The sequence below is a fragment of the Pinus tabuliformis genome, chromosome 4_1 (genome assembly GCF_031772625.1).
Source record: "Pinus tabuliformis cultivar Carrire ecotype Pingquan chromosome 4_1, CPIR1, whole genome shotgun sequence".
NCBI lineage: Eukaryota > Viridiplantae > Streptophyta > Pinopsida > Pinales > Pinaceae > Pinus > Pinus tabuliformis.
Window position 1 is genome coordinate 167,969,472 of NC_142303.1, and position 15,994 is coordinate 167,985,465.

The window sequence follows — 15,994 nt, forward strand, 5'->3', positions numbered from 1 at the left end:
AAAGCGATGATAATTTGGACTAGATATATAAAATAACAACGTGAGACCAAGATTGGGTTAATTCGACAACCGATAGACGAATTGCATGGGACTACGAAAGCTCCTGTACCTCAGATTTTGACGAAGAATTGGAGCACTGGTAGAATAGGTTGCACGAAATACCTACACTGCGATGTAATATGATGACTAAATCGTTGCACTATGTATCATTAGAGGTAAGAATTTTACCTTATTATGATGGTCTAACTAATGTAGATAAATTTTTGGAAAATTTTTAAAGGAAAGTGCCTCAGAAGCATCGCTTCCAAGCATTGGATTTGGCACTATGCACTACGCCCGCACGGTGGTGGGGTACACATAAAGATAGTTTTGATGAATGGCGGGAGTACAAAAGAATGATGATATTGTGGTTTGGTCACCCAAAATTTTGGCTAACAAAGAAATATGATGGGAGGAATTATCCACGTTATCATTTAGCAAAATGGACTGAGGTCTATGGAATGAAGCCACAACTAGAATGGGTGCATATATTCTGTCACACTTTAGACATCATTCCTATGAATTGGTACTTGGAAAAGTTGCTTTGCCACAACACTACGAAATGGGATATTTAAAGAGAGGGATATTTTATGACATTGAACTTTGAGGATGGATTCGAATGCATTTATGAGGTGTTGCAGGAGGTTAAGGCAACAATCTTCAGAACACTACAGGATCCTTTGGAATTGATTCAACTAGATTGGAGCACCCAGTTGTGCCATGTGTTAGAGTGCTACAATGTGACTCTCAAAGAAGATGACGAGGATCCAAGGAATACTAACATCCCAGAGGCAAAAGGACACCGTGAAGTCAAAGGACGGTAGATAGAGAATCTAGATATCACTGTGCCACTGAAAACTAGGCAAGTAAACATTGGCATAGAAGCGGAGCCGTATTTTACGAAGATTGGAGATTACTGGGATGATGCCACAGTAGATAAGGTCACCGAGTTACTCCGCGAATATCAGGATTTGTTCCCTACAAATTTTTCGGACCTGAAAGCTATCATACAAGATTTGGGCATCATGAGGATTACCTTGAATCTGAACGTGAAGCTAATTAAGCAAAAGCCATATCGCCTTAACCCCAAGTATAAGGAAAAGGTCTGCTTAGAGTTGGATAAGATGCTTGAGACAAACATTATTGAACCAGTGGAGGAGTGTGATTGGGTGAGCCCAATGGTAGTCCAAGAGAAGAAGTAGAAAGGAGAGATCCAAATTTGTGTAGACCTTAGGAAGCTCAACAATGTCTCCGTTCATGACCCTTTTCTGACACCATTTATAGATGAATTGTTGGATAATGCTGGAGGGAAAGAGGCCTATTATTTCACTGATGGGTTCTCTGGATACCATCAGATTAAGATCACGCAAAAAGATAGGAGCAATATGACCTTCGCGACAGAGTGGGGATGTTTCCAGTATACAGTAATGCTTTTTGGGCTTAAGAATGCACGGTGATCTTCTCACACATAGTCATCGCGAGGTTCAAAGAGTTCATTCAAAAAAATTTGGAGGTATATTTTGATGATTGGACAATGTTTGGGCTAGTAAAGTGAAATGTAGCCAGCTTGTGCTTGATGTTGGATACATGTCGAAGGTATCAGATTGCGCTAAACCTGAAGAAATGATTTTTTTGCATCCCTTTCAGGATCTTGTTGGGTCATGTGTTGTGCAAGAAAGGACTAATGGTGGACCCTGCTAAGATCATGGTCATAGTTAATTTGGAGGTGCCAAGAAGTGTTAAATAGTTGCGCGCAACGCTGGGTCATACTTGGTACTATCGGAAGTTCATCAAGCGTTATGCTAAAATTACCGCACCTATGGAAAAGCTACTGAAGAAGGATGCTGCATTCTATTGGGATGAAGAATGTTAGTGGAGTCTCGACGTATTGAAGGATAAAATGGTCACCATGACAATCCTATTCTTTCGCGATTGAAACAAGGAATTTCATGTGCATGTGGATTCCTCATGTATTGCGCTAGGATCAGTGTTGAGACAGGCTGATGAAGGAGAGATGGATCACCCTATAGAATTTGCAAGCATGAAGTTGTCAAAGGATGAAAAAAATTATTCGACAATAGAGCGTGAAGGGTTGGTTATTCTATATGCACTCCAGAAATTCAAACATTACCTACTAGGCGGACATTTCAAGATTTACATAGATCATTTTGCATTAAAATATCTAGTTAATAAGCCTATGTTCGGGGAGAAAATATGCAGATGGTTGTTTTTGTTTCAAGAATACGATTTCAAGGTAATTGGGAAGCTAGGGCGATTGAATGCAGTTACAGACCATATGTCACGCATTGAAACAGGAGATGAGCCTACTAATTTGGAGGAAGGGTTGCTTGACATGCAACTCTTCATGGTGTGCGTAGTGGATAATCACTTCATGGATATTATCCATTTCTTGACCACAAGAACGGCTCCAGAAGGATACACCAGTCAGTAGAAGAAATAATTGGTGGTGCGCATGACAGATTTCTCTGTGATCGTAGGCCATTTGTATAAGATGGGATTGGATGAGATACTTCAACGTTATGTGCCTAATTTTGAATGAACCAGTATCCTCGTTGAAGCTCATGGAGGAGCTACGGGAGGGAATTGCGGTAAAAGCAAAAAAATAGAAGATTTTACGTTTTGGATTGTGGTGGCAGATGTTGCATAAAGACTCTAAAGCATATTGTAGGCCATGTGACACATGTCAGAGGATGGGTAGGCCATCATGGAGGGATGAGCTTCCTCTGAATCCACGGGTGTCATTATAGCCATTTGAGAAATGGGCAATTGATTTTGTAGGACCGATTCAACCTTTAGGCAAGAAAACAGGTGCGTGGTATATCATCACTGCAACTGAATTTGACTAGATGGGTGAAGGCATAGCCTATGAAGGAATGTACAGGGGAAACAACAGTGAAATTTATATTTGAATATGTGTTAACCAAGTTTGATGCCCAAAGGTACTGATAAGTGATTGCGGTACACATTTTCTCAATGAAACGATCAACGCACTGACAGAAGAGTTCCAGGTTTATCATTAGAAGAGTACGCCATATCATCCTCAGGCCAATGGAATGGTTGAGGCTTTTAATAAAATATTGGAGAATGCATTGACGAAGGTTTTCAACGTGCAGCGGAATGATTGGGACATGCGTGTACCAGTAGTGTTATGGGCTTACAGAACTACTTGTAAAAATCTTACTGGTCAGACACCTTTTAGGTTGGTCTATGGTGTGGAAGTTGTCATGCCTATGGAGTATATTGTGCCTAGTCTACGCATCAAAAATTTCATAGGAATGACGAACTGCAGAGCCTTAGAATAAAGGCTCACGTAGCTAACATAGCTCGAGGAAGATAGGTTTTTGGCTGGATTCCATCAGCAGGTTCAAAAGAAGTGAGAAAGATCTTGGCATGATTGGCACATTAAACTACACACCTTCAAGTTAAATGATTTTGTTTTATTATATGTGTTGGCTTGATGGGGCTTGACCCAGGTTTAGAAGTGTTTTAGCCAAACAAATCCTGAAACTACTAGCCCTTTTGGCAACAGTCCGCAGAGCGCAGACTAAGGTCTCACCCGAGGTAGTATGGGAGGGTGCTGGAACCAGGTTTCCACACCCTAGGGATGTCTTGATGAGATCTAGAAAGGTCGTGAACGAATTATGTGCACTTACATTGCTCTGCGCAACTATCTGACCTTAGCGTAGCTCTGTACAGAGCGCGAAGAGGCGCTGCCTAGATACATTACGCGTACAGTGTTATTATTATAGATCTGACTTAATTTTGTGGGCCCAATATTCTTATTTACTCATTTAACATTTATAACTAGTGCGCGCAATCATAAACTGTAAAGAAATACAAGGATATAACCAAAACATAAACACATAAATTAGATGCACAATATTCCAAAATTAACTTATCTTTTATTAACCTTCGGTTCCAATACAATCTAATTCCACCCTGCACACTCAGCTGTAGGGGTCCGTGCACATAGCTACGGACTCTACCAGGCCTCTGCGCACCCAGCTAGAGAGCCTCTTCCTACTCCTACAACCCCAGACTCGGACTTACAGACTTAGAGTGAATATTGCATCAAAAAACCCATATCACTTAAGATTCAAAACTAAACTAACTTCTACACTTAGAACCTCACTCTATTTATACATTCCCATGGTCCACGGATCATGGATAGGCTGACACATTCTATATTAAATTACAATATTTTAGGGCAAACAACCCTATATTCTCATGCTCCGAGCCCACATTTTGCGGGGTCTTACATTACTTTTGACCAAAATTTGGGCTACAAACACCAAAAACCCATTATGGGGGGATCCACTACCCAACAGGCCCCCAACGCAATTATCGTGACTCGTCACGAGTCACTCGACTGATGTGGTGATCTTCGCACAAAGTTCATCAAACAATCTCTGCACTTCTCTTGCGTCCGCAGCACATTCTTCCGTTGTCTGTTGTACCCATTGTGCGCGTATCTCTGATGTTTCATTGTTAGGTGCAACTTCTTGCCTAAGTGCATATACACCCTACATCTGTGCCAGCCTTCCCTTGATCTTGGTGGTGACCGTGAATGCTTCCTTGAGCCAAGGCTGGATGAATTTTTTAAGCTCTGCTCCTTTCTGACATGCAACGTCCAACTGGGCATTTAGAGCCTAGGCCTCCCTCATCTTGGCCAGCTGCTGAGTAAGGGCGACCATCGACGTGGTCCCCCGGACATTTTCGTAAGCCTGTTGCAACTTATGCACTTTTATCTCTAACCGTTGGAGCATTGGGTCTTCCTGCAGTGAAGTGAGGGTGACGAGTGACTGATCTAGCAAGCCAGTGCAATCCTGTATGGCACACTCTATTGCTTCCAACCCTACTTGAATGGCATGGTACCATTGCTCTCTGACCTCCGACAGTGTAGAGGGCTGCGCCTTCAGCCTCAACTCTGCAATCTACAAGTTGAGGTCCAACTGGATCCTCATTGCTTCCTCCTTCACCTCGCGGAATCCACTGGCCAATTTGTGGATCCGTATGCCTACTGGTAAGTCTGCTACAATCTCGAGCTCAAGGATGTGGTGACATGATTCCTCGATGATTTTCTCCAACTGTTGAGTCTATGATATTGCTTCATCGTGTTGGAGGCTTAGCTGCTTGGTGTTGATTCACTATTCACTGAACATCTATACTGCGCGTCCTTCCCTAGCGCAGAGATCTATCGTCGCTCCATCCTGTAGTTGGTATAATATTTCTCATGGAAGGGCAGCGAAGTTTAATCCAAGTCCCTTGAGCTGGCCTACCATGGCTCTATCCTCCGCGGTGTCTGTTGTTAGTGTTCCTTTTGACAGTGTGATGGTATTAGCAATTTTGGCCCGCGACAACTGCTCGGTTGTTGATGTACCCATAACCCCGTAGGCAACTAGCATTCCCTATTGTGGGGGCCGCACTTGAAGTTCCTGAAGTTGCGTCCTGAGCGCCCCCAACACATTCTGTTGCTCCATCGTTACCTCCTGGAGCGCCTCCCTAGTGACTTCACGAACTGTATCACTGATGTCGCATAGGTCACCCACGGTCATGTTATCACTCAGGTTGTTCCCCAAAAGTTGTAGAAAAGGGAATACGGCTGAGGTAACCACAGACCAATCTTTTAGACATAGATTCTAGCCTATCTACATCTAGAGAGGGCTCTCTCTTTATAACTTCATGTTGTTTTGAAGTATATTAGGCTAGTTATGAAGTACAAGGGTTTGTTTGATTTTTGGATGATGATATTCAATAGAACAAGGGTGTAAATCTGAGAAATTCAGTCCATTGGGCTAATGGAGTTTATGAGGATGAACTGTTGGATATGGTTTCTTTGACAGAGGGAGGTACTACAGAGCAAGGTAATCAATCATGGAACAATTTATAAGCTGGAATCAGATGGGATGGATTCAGTGGGTGAAGGGCAATTAAGAATCCTTCATCATGTATACAGAGGGAAAGTGGATGATTATTGCTAGGGAGCAGTTTAGAATTCCTTATCTATATTCAAGATGTGAGAACCAGGGGAAACAGGAGCAGTTAAGAATTCCTGATTATGCTAATTCTGAAGAAAACATTAATAATAATAGAGATTGAACACAGAGTGAAACAACCAAATTCCGAGTTATTCTTTTTCTCTATTATTCAGATCATGAAACATATACGATATAGTAAACACAGAAACTGAAAACACAAGTAAAAGAGACTTATTGATCCATAAGATGATTCAAGAATTCTGTAACATGGTCCTCTACTATCAATTCCACATCTAGAGAGTCCAGTGACAATGGATTCCAGCAGCTTTTGTATTCAAAAGGTTTTGAGAGTTACAACGTAGTCTAAGAAATGTATCACCAACCCAGAATAATTCGCTTGGGAAGGTATTTGTACAAAAGTATTTACAAAATATCTCAATGAGATAATATCTAGTAATAAATCACTCTACGTACTCAAAAGGAGAAATAAATGATCTTGGAACAGGGAGAAATAAATGAAGAAGTAAATGCTATTGTGTTGGCTGCTCAGTTGGTGAGATGTGTTGACTACAAGCTTGATGAGTCGACCAATGGCTATTTCCACTGATATTTTGCACTGTTGCCTTAGCCTTTTCTGGTGTATTTAACTTTGATTTGATAGATTGTTGCCCCGCATGACTTTTATCCATTCTTATTCTCCGCTTTATGGTGTCTGTTGCATCCTAGGTAAAACAAAAGTAGAAACATGCTTATAGGATTTCCAACATGCTTTGCCACCACTTCTCTTCTGGTAATTGATGTCTTTTTAGCTTTCTCAAAGTCTCATCAGCGTCTGTGTACCTATAGAAGTTAGGGTGGACTGTAAAAATATGTTTCACTTCATGCTCAATATAAAATAGATATTCCAAGTTGTTGTAGAGAGCTTGGCTAGATGGAAGGGCCTTCTCTGTTGGAGTGCTTGATGATGCATTTACTTGATTAGCAGCATGTTTTTCCAACTAGTGTGTGTACTCGACTTTTCTCAACAGACTCTCATTGCTTCCCAACAGACTTGGAAAGCCCCTTTCATGCAAAACTGCAAATCTTTCTATAAAGCAGTCTATCTCCACTTGCATATCCTAGCACCTCCTCTCCAGATTTTGCATCAAGGTTCTCTTGGTCAGAACTCTTTTGTTTGTTAGGATGGTGCTTTTCCTATCTCTGATGTCCAGTGCTGCTAGTTCTTCACTGGTTTTAGTGTTCAAAAAATGTATTAACTTGTTGGCCTATTCGGGCATATGTCCTAATAAATTTCTGGCCTTTTGAATTTCCACTTGAGCTACTGCTATCAAGTCAATCTGCTCATAAATGGTCTGAATAGACCTCCATACATCACTAATAGATTGACTGATGTTAGCCCATAAAATGCCTTTTATTTCTCCCAGAGGCTTATCTAAAGAGAGGTCCTTTTCCAATGCTTTCACTTTGTTCTCTAATGCTTTCACCTCTCTTGTCTTTTCTGCCACAGTCATTTTGGATATATCATAGCTTATTTCTAACTTTTCCAATTTCTCTTTGGCCTCTTTTAATTCTAACACTTGTAGTTTTAGCTCCTCCATGGCTTTTATTAACTCCTCTGTGGTCATAGTAGTGCTACTGCCTGCTGCTGTTGTTGTTGCTGAAGTACCTGCTGCTGATGCTGGGATAGTGGGAGGCACTACTATTGTAACTGTGGGAGGGGCAGTTGTGAGTGTTGGAGCTATTTCAGGTGGCTGGGAGGTCGACTCTCCCTACTTTTCTTGTAATGCTTTCTCCAATGCTTGCTCCGTCTCACTTAGTCTCTCATTCATTTTCATAAGCAGGTCCATCATGTCCTCCTCTGCTTTTTGTTGTACAACCTCTGTAGTTTGTGGATGCATAGTAGTAGGCAGCTTCAATTGTTTCCTAAGGGCAGCAATGTCCTCTTCCTTCTTTTTTATCAATGCTTTTATGCCTTTGGCATCCTTGGGATCATGTCCCAGCTCGATGATAATCTCTTCCAAGGACCTTATTCTATTGTCTTTGGCTAAAGAAGATGCCTTCTCCAAGTCTAGTTGGGCAGATGTGTTGTTCAATGAGTTATGCAATTTGTGAGCCAACATTTCCTTATCTGCCAATGTGGAGTAGACCATCTCTCCAGTTTGCTTGTGCAACTCAATCTGGTCCATTAGATGAATGTCTTTGGCAAGGACCTCCAGATTTGTCCTGATGTAGTCAGCTGCTGATTGTGGCTATTTCACTTTGGGCTTAAAGTGGGTCAAGATCATTTTTCCTTCTTTAATGTCATATGCAGAAATTAATCTTTGCTGGTTGGCAGGGGTCATCTTGAGAAATTAGTCATAAAATTGCATCCTCAATGGATCATTTCTAGCCTTAATCTCTGTGAATGTTCTTTTGACATCTGCGACCTACTTGCTTGATGGTATTGTGGATGAAACTTCCACACTATACTGCCTTTCTAGGTCCTGCCTATGAGAGCTAGTGGATGTTTCTATTACTGAGGAGATCTGTGGGCTGGTTGCCCTCTCGCCTCTTAAGATTTCTAAGGTTTCCTCAATAATTTCCTCTTCAGGTAGAGGATTTATTCTTTATCTTTTTGCCCCTGGTTGCTCTGCTGGTCCACTTACAAGTGTGGGCTCTTCTCTATCTCATTTCCTGCCCCTTTCCTCATTTAGAGGAGTCTGTAATGCTGGTATCTCTGGTGCTTTGGTCTGGACAGGAGGAATTTCCCCTTGGCCCTATTCCTTTGATGTTGCTGGCTGATCTGTCATTATGTGTTGCTCTGTATCCGGCACTTCTTTTCCCTTTGATGTCCCTGAAGCTGGTGTAGTGACTTCTTGGGCAGGTTGTTGTGAAGTTCTAGTAGATGATGTCCCATCTCCAGTTTGTTGAGACAGCTTGAAAAATACCTGTCCAAAAGAGTCCAGGTCAAGAGTATTTTCTAGATTTTTCTTAGTTTGTTCCATTTTCTCTTGCTCAGTAAGCTCTTCTATCAGTGTGCCCTCTACTCACTCATCTTGATTCGAAAATTGCTCTATTTCAGGGATTCTACAATGTTTATAGGCTGATAGCCTATTTTTCACTTTTCTTTCACTAATAAAGCCATTTGGGTCACAGGGTACCCACCAAAAGCTCTTCTTTAATTTGAGTTGTTCCCCCAGCATTTTATCAACATCTTCCCATGCTTCCTTTTTGTTAAGGATAAAATGGCCTAGCTGGTTTCTTATTTTCTGCTGGGCCTTTTTCTTTGCACTATAAAAATGAGTTAGATCTAAATTTATTAGTTTCCTAGAATATTCCAGAGCAAACAATCTCATAGGCACATATTTTGGAAGTTTATAGGGGCACAGCTCACAGCCATATATTCTGATCTCAGTGTGATTCTGGTAGAAGTACCAGTCACCTATCCTGTAGTTCTTGGAGAGCTGTAAAATCTTCCTCATCTCACCAGAGAGCCTAGGAGGAGAATTTCCTATCAATAGAGAGGAAGCAGGATGTATAAACAGGTCAATCAACTCACAGTAGGTATAAGGAGTCTCACCATTTCTATGGAAAACAGAGGTCCAAAAGATTATAGATCTCCTCTCTCCTTTGGAATCCAATTTCCTAATGGGAAATACAAAAATGTCTGGATGGTAGTACAACAGCAAGTGATTATGCCATAAGGCGTTTCCCTTTGAAATGAATTGCCCCAGCCGTTGCCATTTCTTATTGTTCATCATGGATTTGTGGTGTTAGACGATTGAACAAAATTTCATCGTTGATCCAAAAGTGAAACGGTTCATGAAACTGAACCGGTTCATGAATTTTCGTCCTCTTTGTTCACCTTAAGATCTCACTCATGGCAATGGCGGTCAACAAGGGCACTCTAATGCAAGCCCAAGGACGCCCTCAAGGTCTTCATGAGAATGCAGGCCTCGGGGTGCTTGCCCAATTCGTATAGCTACTCTGTTCTCATTCAGGGGCTGTGCCAGGGTGGAATGCTTCAGGAGGCAGGAAAATATACGCTTGAGATGCTGGGCTATGGGTGGAAGCCCAATGCTGCCACTTATGTCGCTTTGGTTGATTCCTACTTGAAGGCACAGAAGGCTGATGAGATGCGGCAGCTCCTGGTAAAGCTGAAGGAGAAGGGGTTCGTCGCCGACGACAAAGCAGCTCGGCAGCACATGAAGAGCATGGGTCGGTTCAACAGGGGAGTCATGGATATGTTGTTTGGGCAGTATAAGTAGGTGACGTTGAAAGCTTAGGCCTGTAGTTGTACATCTCTCCGTTGCATTCTGGTATTCTTTCTCTTCTAGTAATAAACTCAGAAGGATTGATGCTCTTTGTTTGTTAGGGTTCTCACTGATTATGAGTCTTTTGTCATGTGTCTTGATAAAATGATACGAGTTCTCATTTAGCGTAGGATGAGCAGTGTCTGTGGTTTCATAATGTCCAAATAGAACATTCAAGTTTGATTTGTAATGACATTATGGACTTTTATCTCATGTCTTGCTTCATCCGTGAAAAATATATTCGATTTCAAGTTAGGCCTAGCATTTCAAGTTTCTGCTAGGATAGGGAATTTTCAGGAAAGATATAACTCATTTGAACTGGCAAAACCTTTCTCTGCTCATGTAAGAAGGGGTAGCGTGAGCCTTGAATTCTAGACTTTGGTTCGCTAATTTGGATGGTACGATGCAACTCTTTTGATTTTTTTTTTTTTGTTGGTTGGTGATTCTCATTGATATTTGTTGGGTCATCAGTGTGGGTAAAGTTGAAATGAGTTCCTTTTGGTGTAGGATGGCCAATTTTTGTGGTTTCATAAGGGAAAAACCCAACAAATTATAATTGCATTAAGGCTCTGGATGAATTATTGCCTTGTTTATTCCACGAAAAAAAGCCATGCCTTGTTGATTTGGAGCTATCTTGGGTAGCTCGGCCAATGGTGCCCATTAAACCTGTAAATATTGTGGTGCCTTTTCACGAATCATGTGGCCTTTCTAAACTACCATTTAGAATGTGTTTTTATGCCTCATTAACCATAATCGTAATTATTCTCAATCACAGCGATTCGACCTTTCATTTGAAGTCCCTGTCCCTGTACTTACGAGCCAAACTTCAGGTATATGGAAAGACTTGATATCCGGTAGCCGTTTTTCCATCACCTTGCCTTATGATATAGGGCTGGTGGCTAATATTTTTTTCTAATATAGGTCTGGTGGCTAATCTTTTTGTAATTGATGGTAGCAACAATCATTTCATAATTCCTCTTCCGACCACTTTCGGTTCGTTGAAAAAATTGTGTAAGTTGTATCTTTTCCAAAATCAGTTCTCTAATATCCTTCCTACTGACATACTATCATGGAATGAGCTTACAGACCCAAATATTTCAAATACTACCCGAGACATTTGTGAATAAATCAGTCCTTATAACAGTAAGGATGGCCACCGCCAAGTACATATGATGGAAAGTCTGGTTGTCAACAAATACAACTCTGCAACGAAGGCTTAATCTCTTTTGAAATTATGAATGTGAAAAATATGTCAGCGCTCTTGATATCCAGTAACCTTTTTTCTGGCAGCTTTCCTTCTGAGATAGGGCTGGTGGCTATTTTTTTCTGAGATAGAACTAGCGGCTAATATTTATGTAATTTAGGGTAGAAACAATCATTTCACAGGTCCTCTTCCATCCACCTTCAGTTTGTTGAACAAATTGTGTAATTTGTATCTTTTCTATAATCAGTTCTCTGGTAGCCTTCTTACTGACTTATTGTCATGGAATAAGCTTGCAGACCTAAATCTGTCGAAAAAAACCTCAGAAATTTGTTAATAAATCTCTCCTTAGACAGGTAAGGATTGCCACCCCTAAGTACATATGTTGGAAAGTCTGGTTATCAAGAAATAAAGCTTTGCAACGAACGATTGATTTCTTATGAATTTAGTAGTGCCAAGAATATGTCAACACTCTTGATATCTGGTAACCGTTTTTATGGAAGCTTTCCTTCTAAGATAGGGCTAGTGGCTAATATTTTTTTTGAGATGGGTTTGGTGGCTAATCCTTTTGTAATTGATAGTAGCAACAATCATTTCACAGGTTCTCTTCTGGAAACTTTCTTTTCGTTGAAAAAATTGTATAGGATTTATCTTTTCTAGAACTAGTTCTCTGGTAGCCTTCTTACTCACGTACTGTCATGGAATGAGCTTACACACCTAAATATGTCAAATAAAGGATCCTTTGGCCCTATTATTAGAGATCTAGGGGAGCTGCCAGTTCTTACATATCTAGATCTTTCTGTTAATGTGTTAACAAGAGAAATCCCTCCTCAATTGGGCAATTTGAAGCTTAATAGGTTCAATCTTTCGGATAATCAACTAATTGGTATTGTTCCTTCTTCTTTCAATCTCAGTTTTAACAAGTCAAGTTTAATGGGAAATTATGGGCTTTGCAGCAATGATGGTCTTAAAGGATTTAAGTCCTATTCTGACATGGAGGATAGCAGGAGAAGAAAAGTGTAACAGTTGGGCATGGCTTCTCCCAACACTCTTTGGTTTGGCTAGGATCATTTTTGTGTTAGTACTGGCCTTATTTTCTAGACAACACTGTCAAAAGAACAAAGCTGAAGTTAAATATTTGCGATGAAGCAATAAGTCTCCCTCAATGCTGAACATGTTTCACCGATTAGGTTTCAGAGAATATGGAATTATGGATTGCATAGATGAGAAAAATGTGATTGGAAGCGGTGGATCAGAAAAGTGTACAAGGCCACACTCAAGAATGGAGAAAATGTGGACATTAAGAGGCTATGGAATAGTGGAAATGTTGAAGGCTCCACCTCTTGCAATGATAATGGATTCAAGGTAGAAATTGAAACTTTCATTAAAATACTAGGCATAAAACATAGTGAAATTATGGTGTTATTGTGTCAAAGATTGTAATATTTTGGTATACGAGTAGATTCCTAATGAAAGTTTGGGGGATATCCTTCATGGCCACAAATATGATGACCTTAATTTCCCTACACGTTACAAATTTAGAAATAGTCCTAATGGAAGTTTGGGGGATATCCTTCATGGCCCCAAATATGATGACCTTAATTTCCCTACATGTTACAAATTTAGAAATAGCTCTTTCAATGAGAAAAACTATTTTGACACTTCTTGGGTGTCGAAAAAATAGTCTTCATTTCCCAATTAGGAGAAGACTGAAAAATTTCTAGATGAACTATTTAAGGCTTAAGCAATTTATTTCATGGTCTATAACAAGGTACTAGACAAGTTGCAATCCAATGTTAAAGGCTATTGAATTTTCAGACAAATTTAATAAGTTGCAATTCAATGTTAAAGGCTATTGAATTTTCAGTCAAATTTAATAAGTTGCAATCCAATGTTAAAGGCTATTGAATTTTCTGTCAAATTTAATGTTTCTTATCGCTTTGAAAAATTGAAAGCATCACAGGGATTACAATTTTTGAGGGTTGAATTATGCAGCATACATTTCATGTCCTAGGCTCATTTTTTGAAGTTTGAAGTGCAAAGTTTGTACTAAAATCTTCATTTCTCTGATGTCTGATTTCCTCTACCCCTGAATTGTGGCAGAAAGCATTTGAAAGGTCTCCAGTGCTCTTCCATCATTATTCCACTTATTCTAGCATCGCTCACCCAAGTGCTCCATCTGGTGAATGCGTTGAGAGAGTTTCCACGACAGTCATGGCTTTGGTGGCTTGGAGTCGAGTTGACATTGATGATAGGAAGAAATTCCGAGGATGTGAAAGAAAGATTTTATACTCTAGATCTATTACATTGCGGATCAACTTTCTCATATTACAGGGTTTGTTGGGTAAATACCCTCCATATGGGTATTGTCCAAAATTCAAAGCAACATGCTGCTCTCATGCCACCCAGATTGTTGTAGTTAATATCCCTGCTAGATATTACTTTGTCTCCAACTTTGGCCTCTAGGATGCATTTCTTTTATCATAATACACTTTGTTATCGTTTCATTGGGAGAATATTTTCTTTAAGGGAATTTGTATCATATTTACCACTTCCTTTGCCCTTAGGAATTATGATATGTCAAGGAAAATATTTTTCTATTTTCTGCAATTTAGGCCTATTGTACAAGGGATTTAAAATGGATGATATAAAAATGCTAGAGTTAAAAATTGTTAATTTTCATTTAGAAAACTAAAATTATTGTTAAATGAAGACCTGTTTGTGAGGGATCCAACAAGACATTACAATGTGCTCTTCAATAGAAGAAATGTCCATTTTTTTTAAACTAAAGTAGCATCTCATATTGAAGGATTTGAATGTATCTTATATAAATATTAGATCCCATCGGATTCATCAGGTATTCATGGAGAATGGAATATGAAAGTAAATTCATGTTTTTACTGTCTCAAAATAAACCGCGTACCTTAAAATCCAATGTTAAAGGATATTGATTTTTCTGTAAAATTTAATAAGTTTCAATCCAATGGTAAAGGCTATAGAATTGTCTGTCAAAGGTAATGTTTCTTGCTTTGAAAAACTGAAAGCATCAGAGGGATTACAATTTTTTAGGGTTGAATTATGTAGCATACATTTCATGTCTCAGCCTCAATTTCACCGAATAGGTTTAAAAGAATATGGAATTATGGATTGCATAGACGAGGAAAATGTGATTGGATGTGGAAAAGTGTACAAGGCCACACTCGGGAATGGAGAAAATATGGCCATCAAGAGGTTGTGGAATAATGGAAACGCTGAAGGCTCCACCTCCTGCAATGATAATGGATTGAAGGAAAAAGTTGAAACTTTGGGAAAGATTAGGCATAAAGGCACTTTGGTGGATCTCCTTCATGGCCCCAAATTTGGTGACCTTAATTGGCCTATACGTTACAAAATTGTAGTTGGAGAAGATTAGGGTTTGGCTTATTTGCATCATGACTATGTACGTCCTATCATCCATCGTGATGTTAAGTCTCACAATATTCTACTAGATGTTGATTTTGGTGTTCATGTGGTTGATTTTGGACTTACCAAGGTCCCTCAGAGTTGTGAGAAGGGAATCAATTGCATGTCTGTAATTTCTATATCCTATGGTTATATAACTCCAGGTACATAGACAAATACATACACATAACTTTCATTCCAATATAGACACAGTTTTAATTGAATATAAAATTTTCTCACATTGTCTCATCCCTGACTAAGAATTATAAATCGGTTTTAATAACTCCATATTAACATTGTGAAGGATAAAACATCAGGTGCAATCTTTGGCAGCATACAAAATTTAGGATCTAGATATATCTTTGTTTATTTATTTTTTATTTATTTACTTAGTTCATTACCTTGGTCTTTGGCAGCATACAAAATTTAGGATCTAGATATATCTTTGTTTATTTATTTACTTAGTTCATTACCTTGGTCCTGTAGGCCCAATAAAATTTGCATCCCACACTCCAACTTGAATGGCATGAGTTTCAAAAATTTAAGTAGAAGTCCCAGGTCCTATTATGTTTCTAGAAGCACTTCCAATAACCAAAAAAGAATACTAAGAAGTTCCAAGATATAAAATTCTCTTATGATTTATAGTGGTAATTGCATTTGGAATGTGTGGTTTCCATTGAGTATTAAATTTAAGTGGCTCGTTATACTCTTAGAAGTATATTTTCATGATCATTTAGTTATTTGATTTTTTTCCATATTATTTTAAGCTGGCCAAGTTCAGGGTTGAAAGGTAATTATGTGCTTATAAAGCACACACATTCTCACCATGACATGAGAATCCTTACACAGGGTTTTTTGAGTTCATGAAAAGTTAATATTCACAACTTGTAATGTTACCCTTTGAAAGACATTGATGTATGGGCCTGAAACTTGGTAGCTTAGTATTTCATATTGCATATTACATATTTCAAATTAAGTATATTTTGAGAACCATGAATTTGTTTTGTTATAAGTTCTAATCA

At 39.3% G+C, this 15,994-nt stretch overlaps 1 protein-coding gene across 1 annotated transcript; it reads left to right on the forward strand.

Annotated features, from left to right (window-relative positions):
• Positions 1 to 9,935: 9,935 nt before the first annotated feature.
• LOC149174706 (uncharacterized) lies at positions 9,936 to 14,036 on the forward strand. Its single transcript, XM_089422662.1, has 2 exons — positions 9,936 to 10,281; positions 13,635 to 14,036. The coding sequence occupies exons 1-2, from the start codon at positions 9,959 to 9,961 to the stop codon at positions 13,948 to 13,950; spliced, it is 639 nt and encodes a 212-aa protein (XP_089278788.1). The 5' UTR covers positions 9,936 to 9,958; the 3' UTR covers positions 13,951 to 14,036.
• Positions 14,037 to 15,994: the final 1,958 nt, after the last annotated feature.

Coding starts and splice junctions, on each gene's coding strand:
- LOC149174706 (XM_089422662.1), top strand. CDS start 9,959: ATGAGAATGCAGGCCTCGGGGTGCTTGCCCAATTCGTATAGCTACTCT. Junction 10,282..13,634: donor ATGTTGTTTGGGCAGTATAA/GTAGGTGACGTT, acceptor GAATTGTGGCAG/AAAGCATTTGAAAGGTCTCC.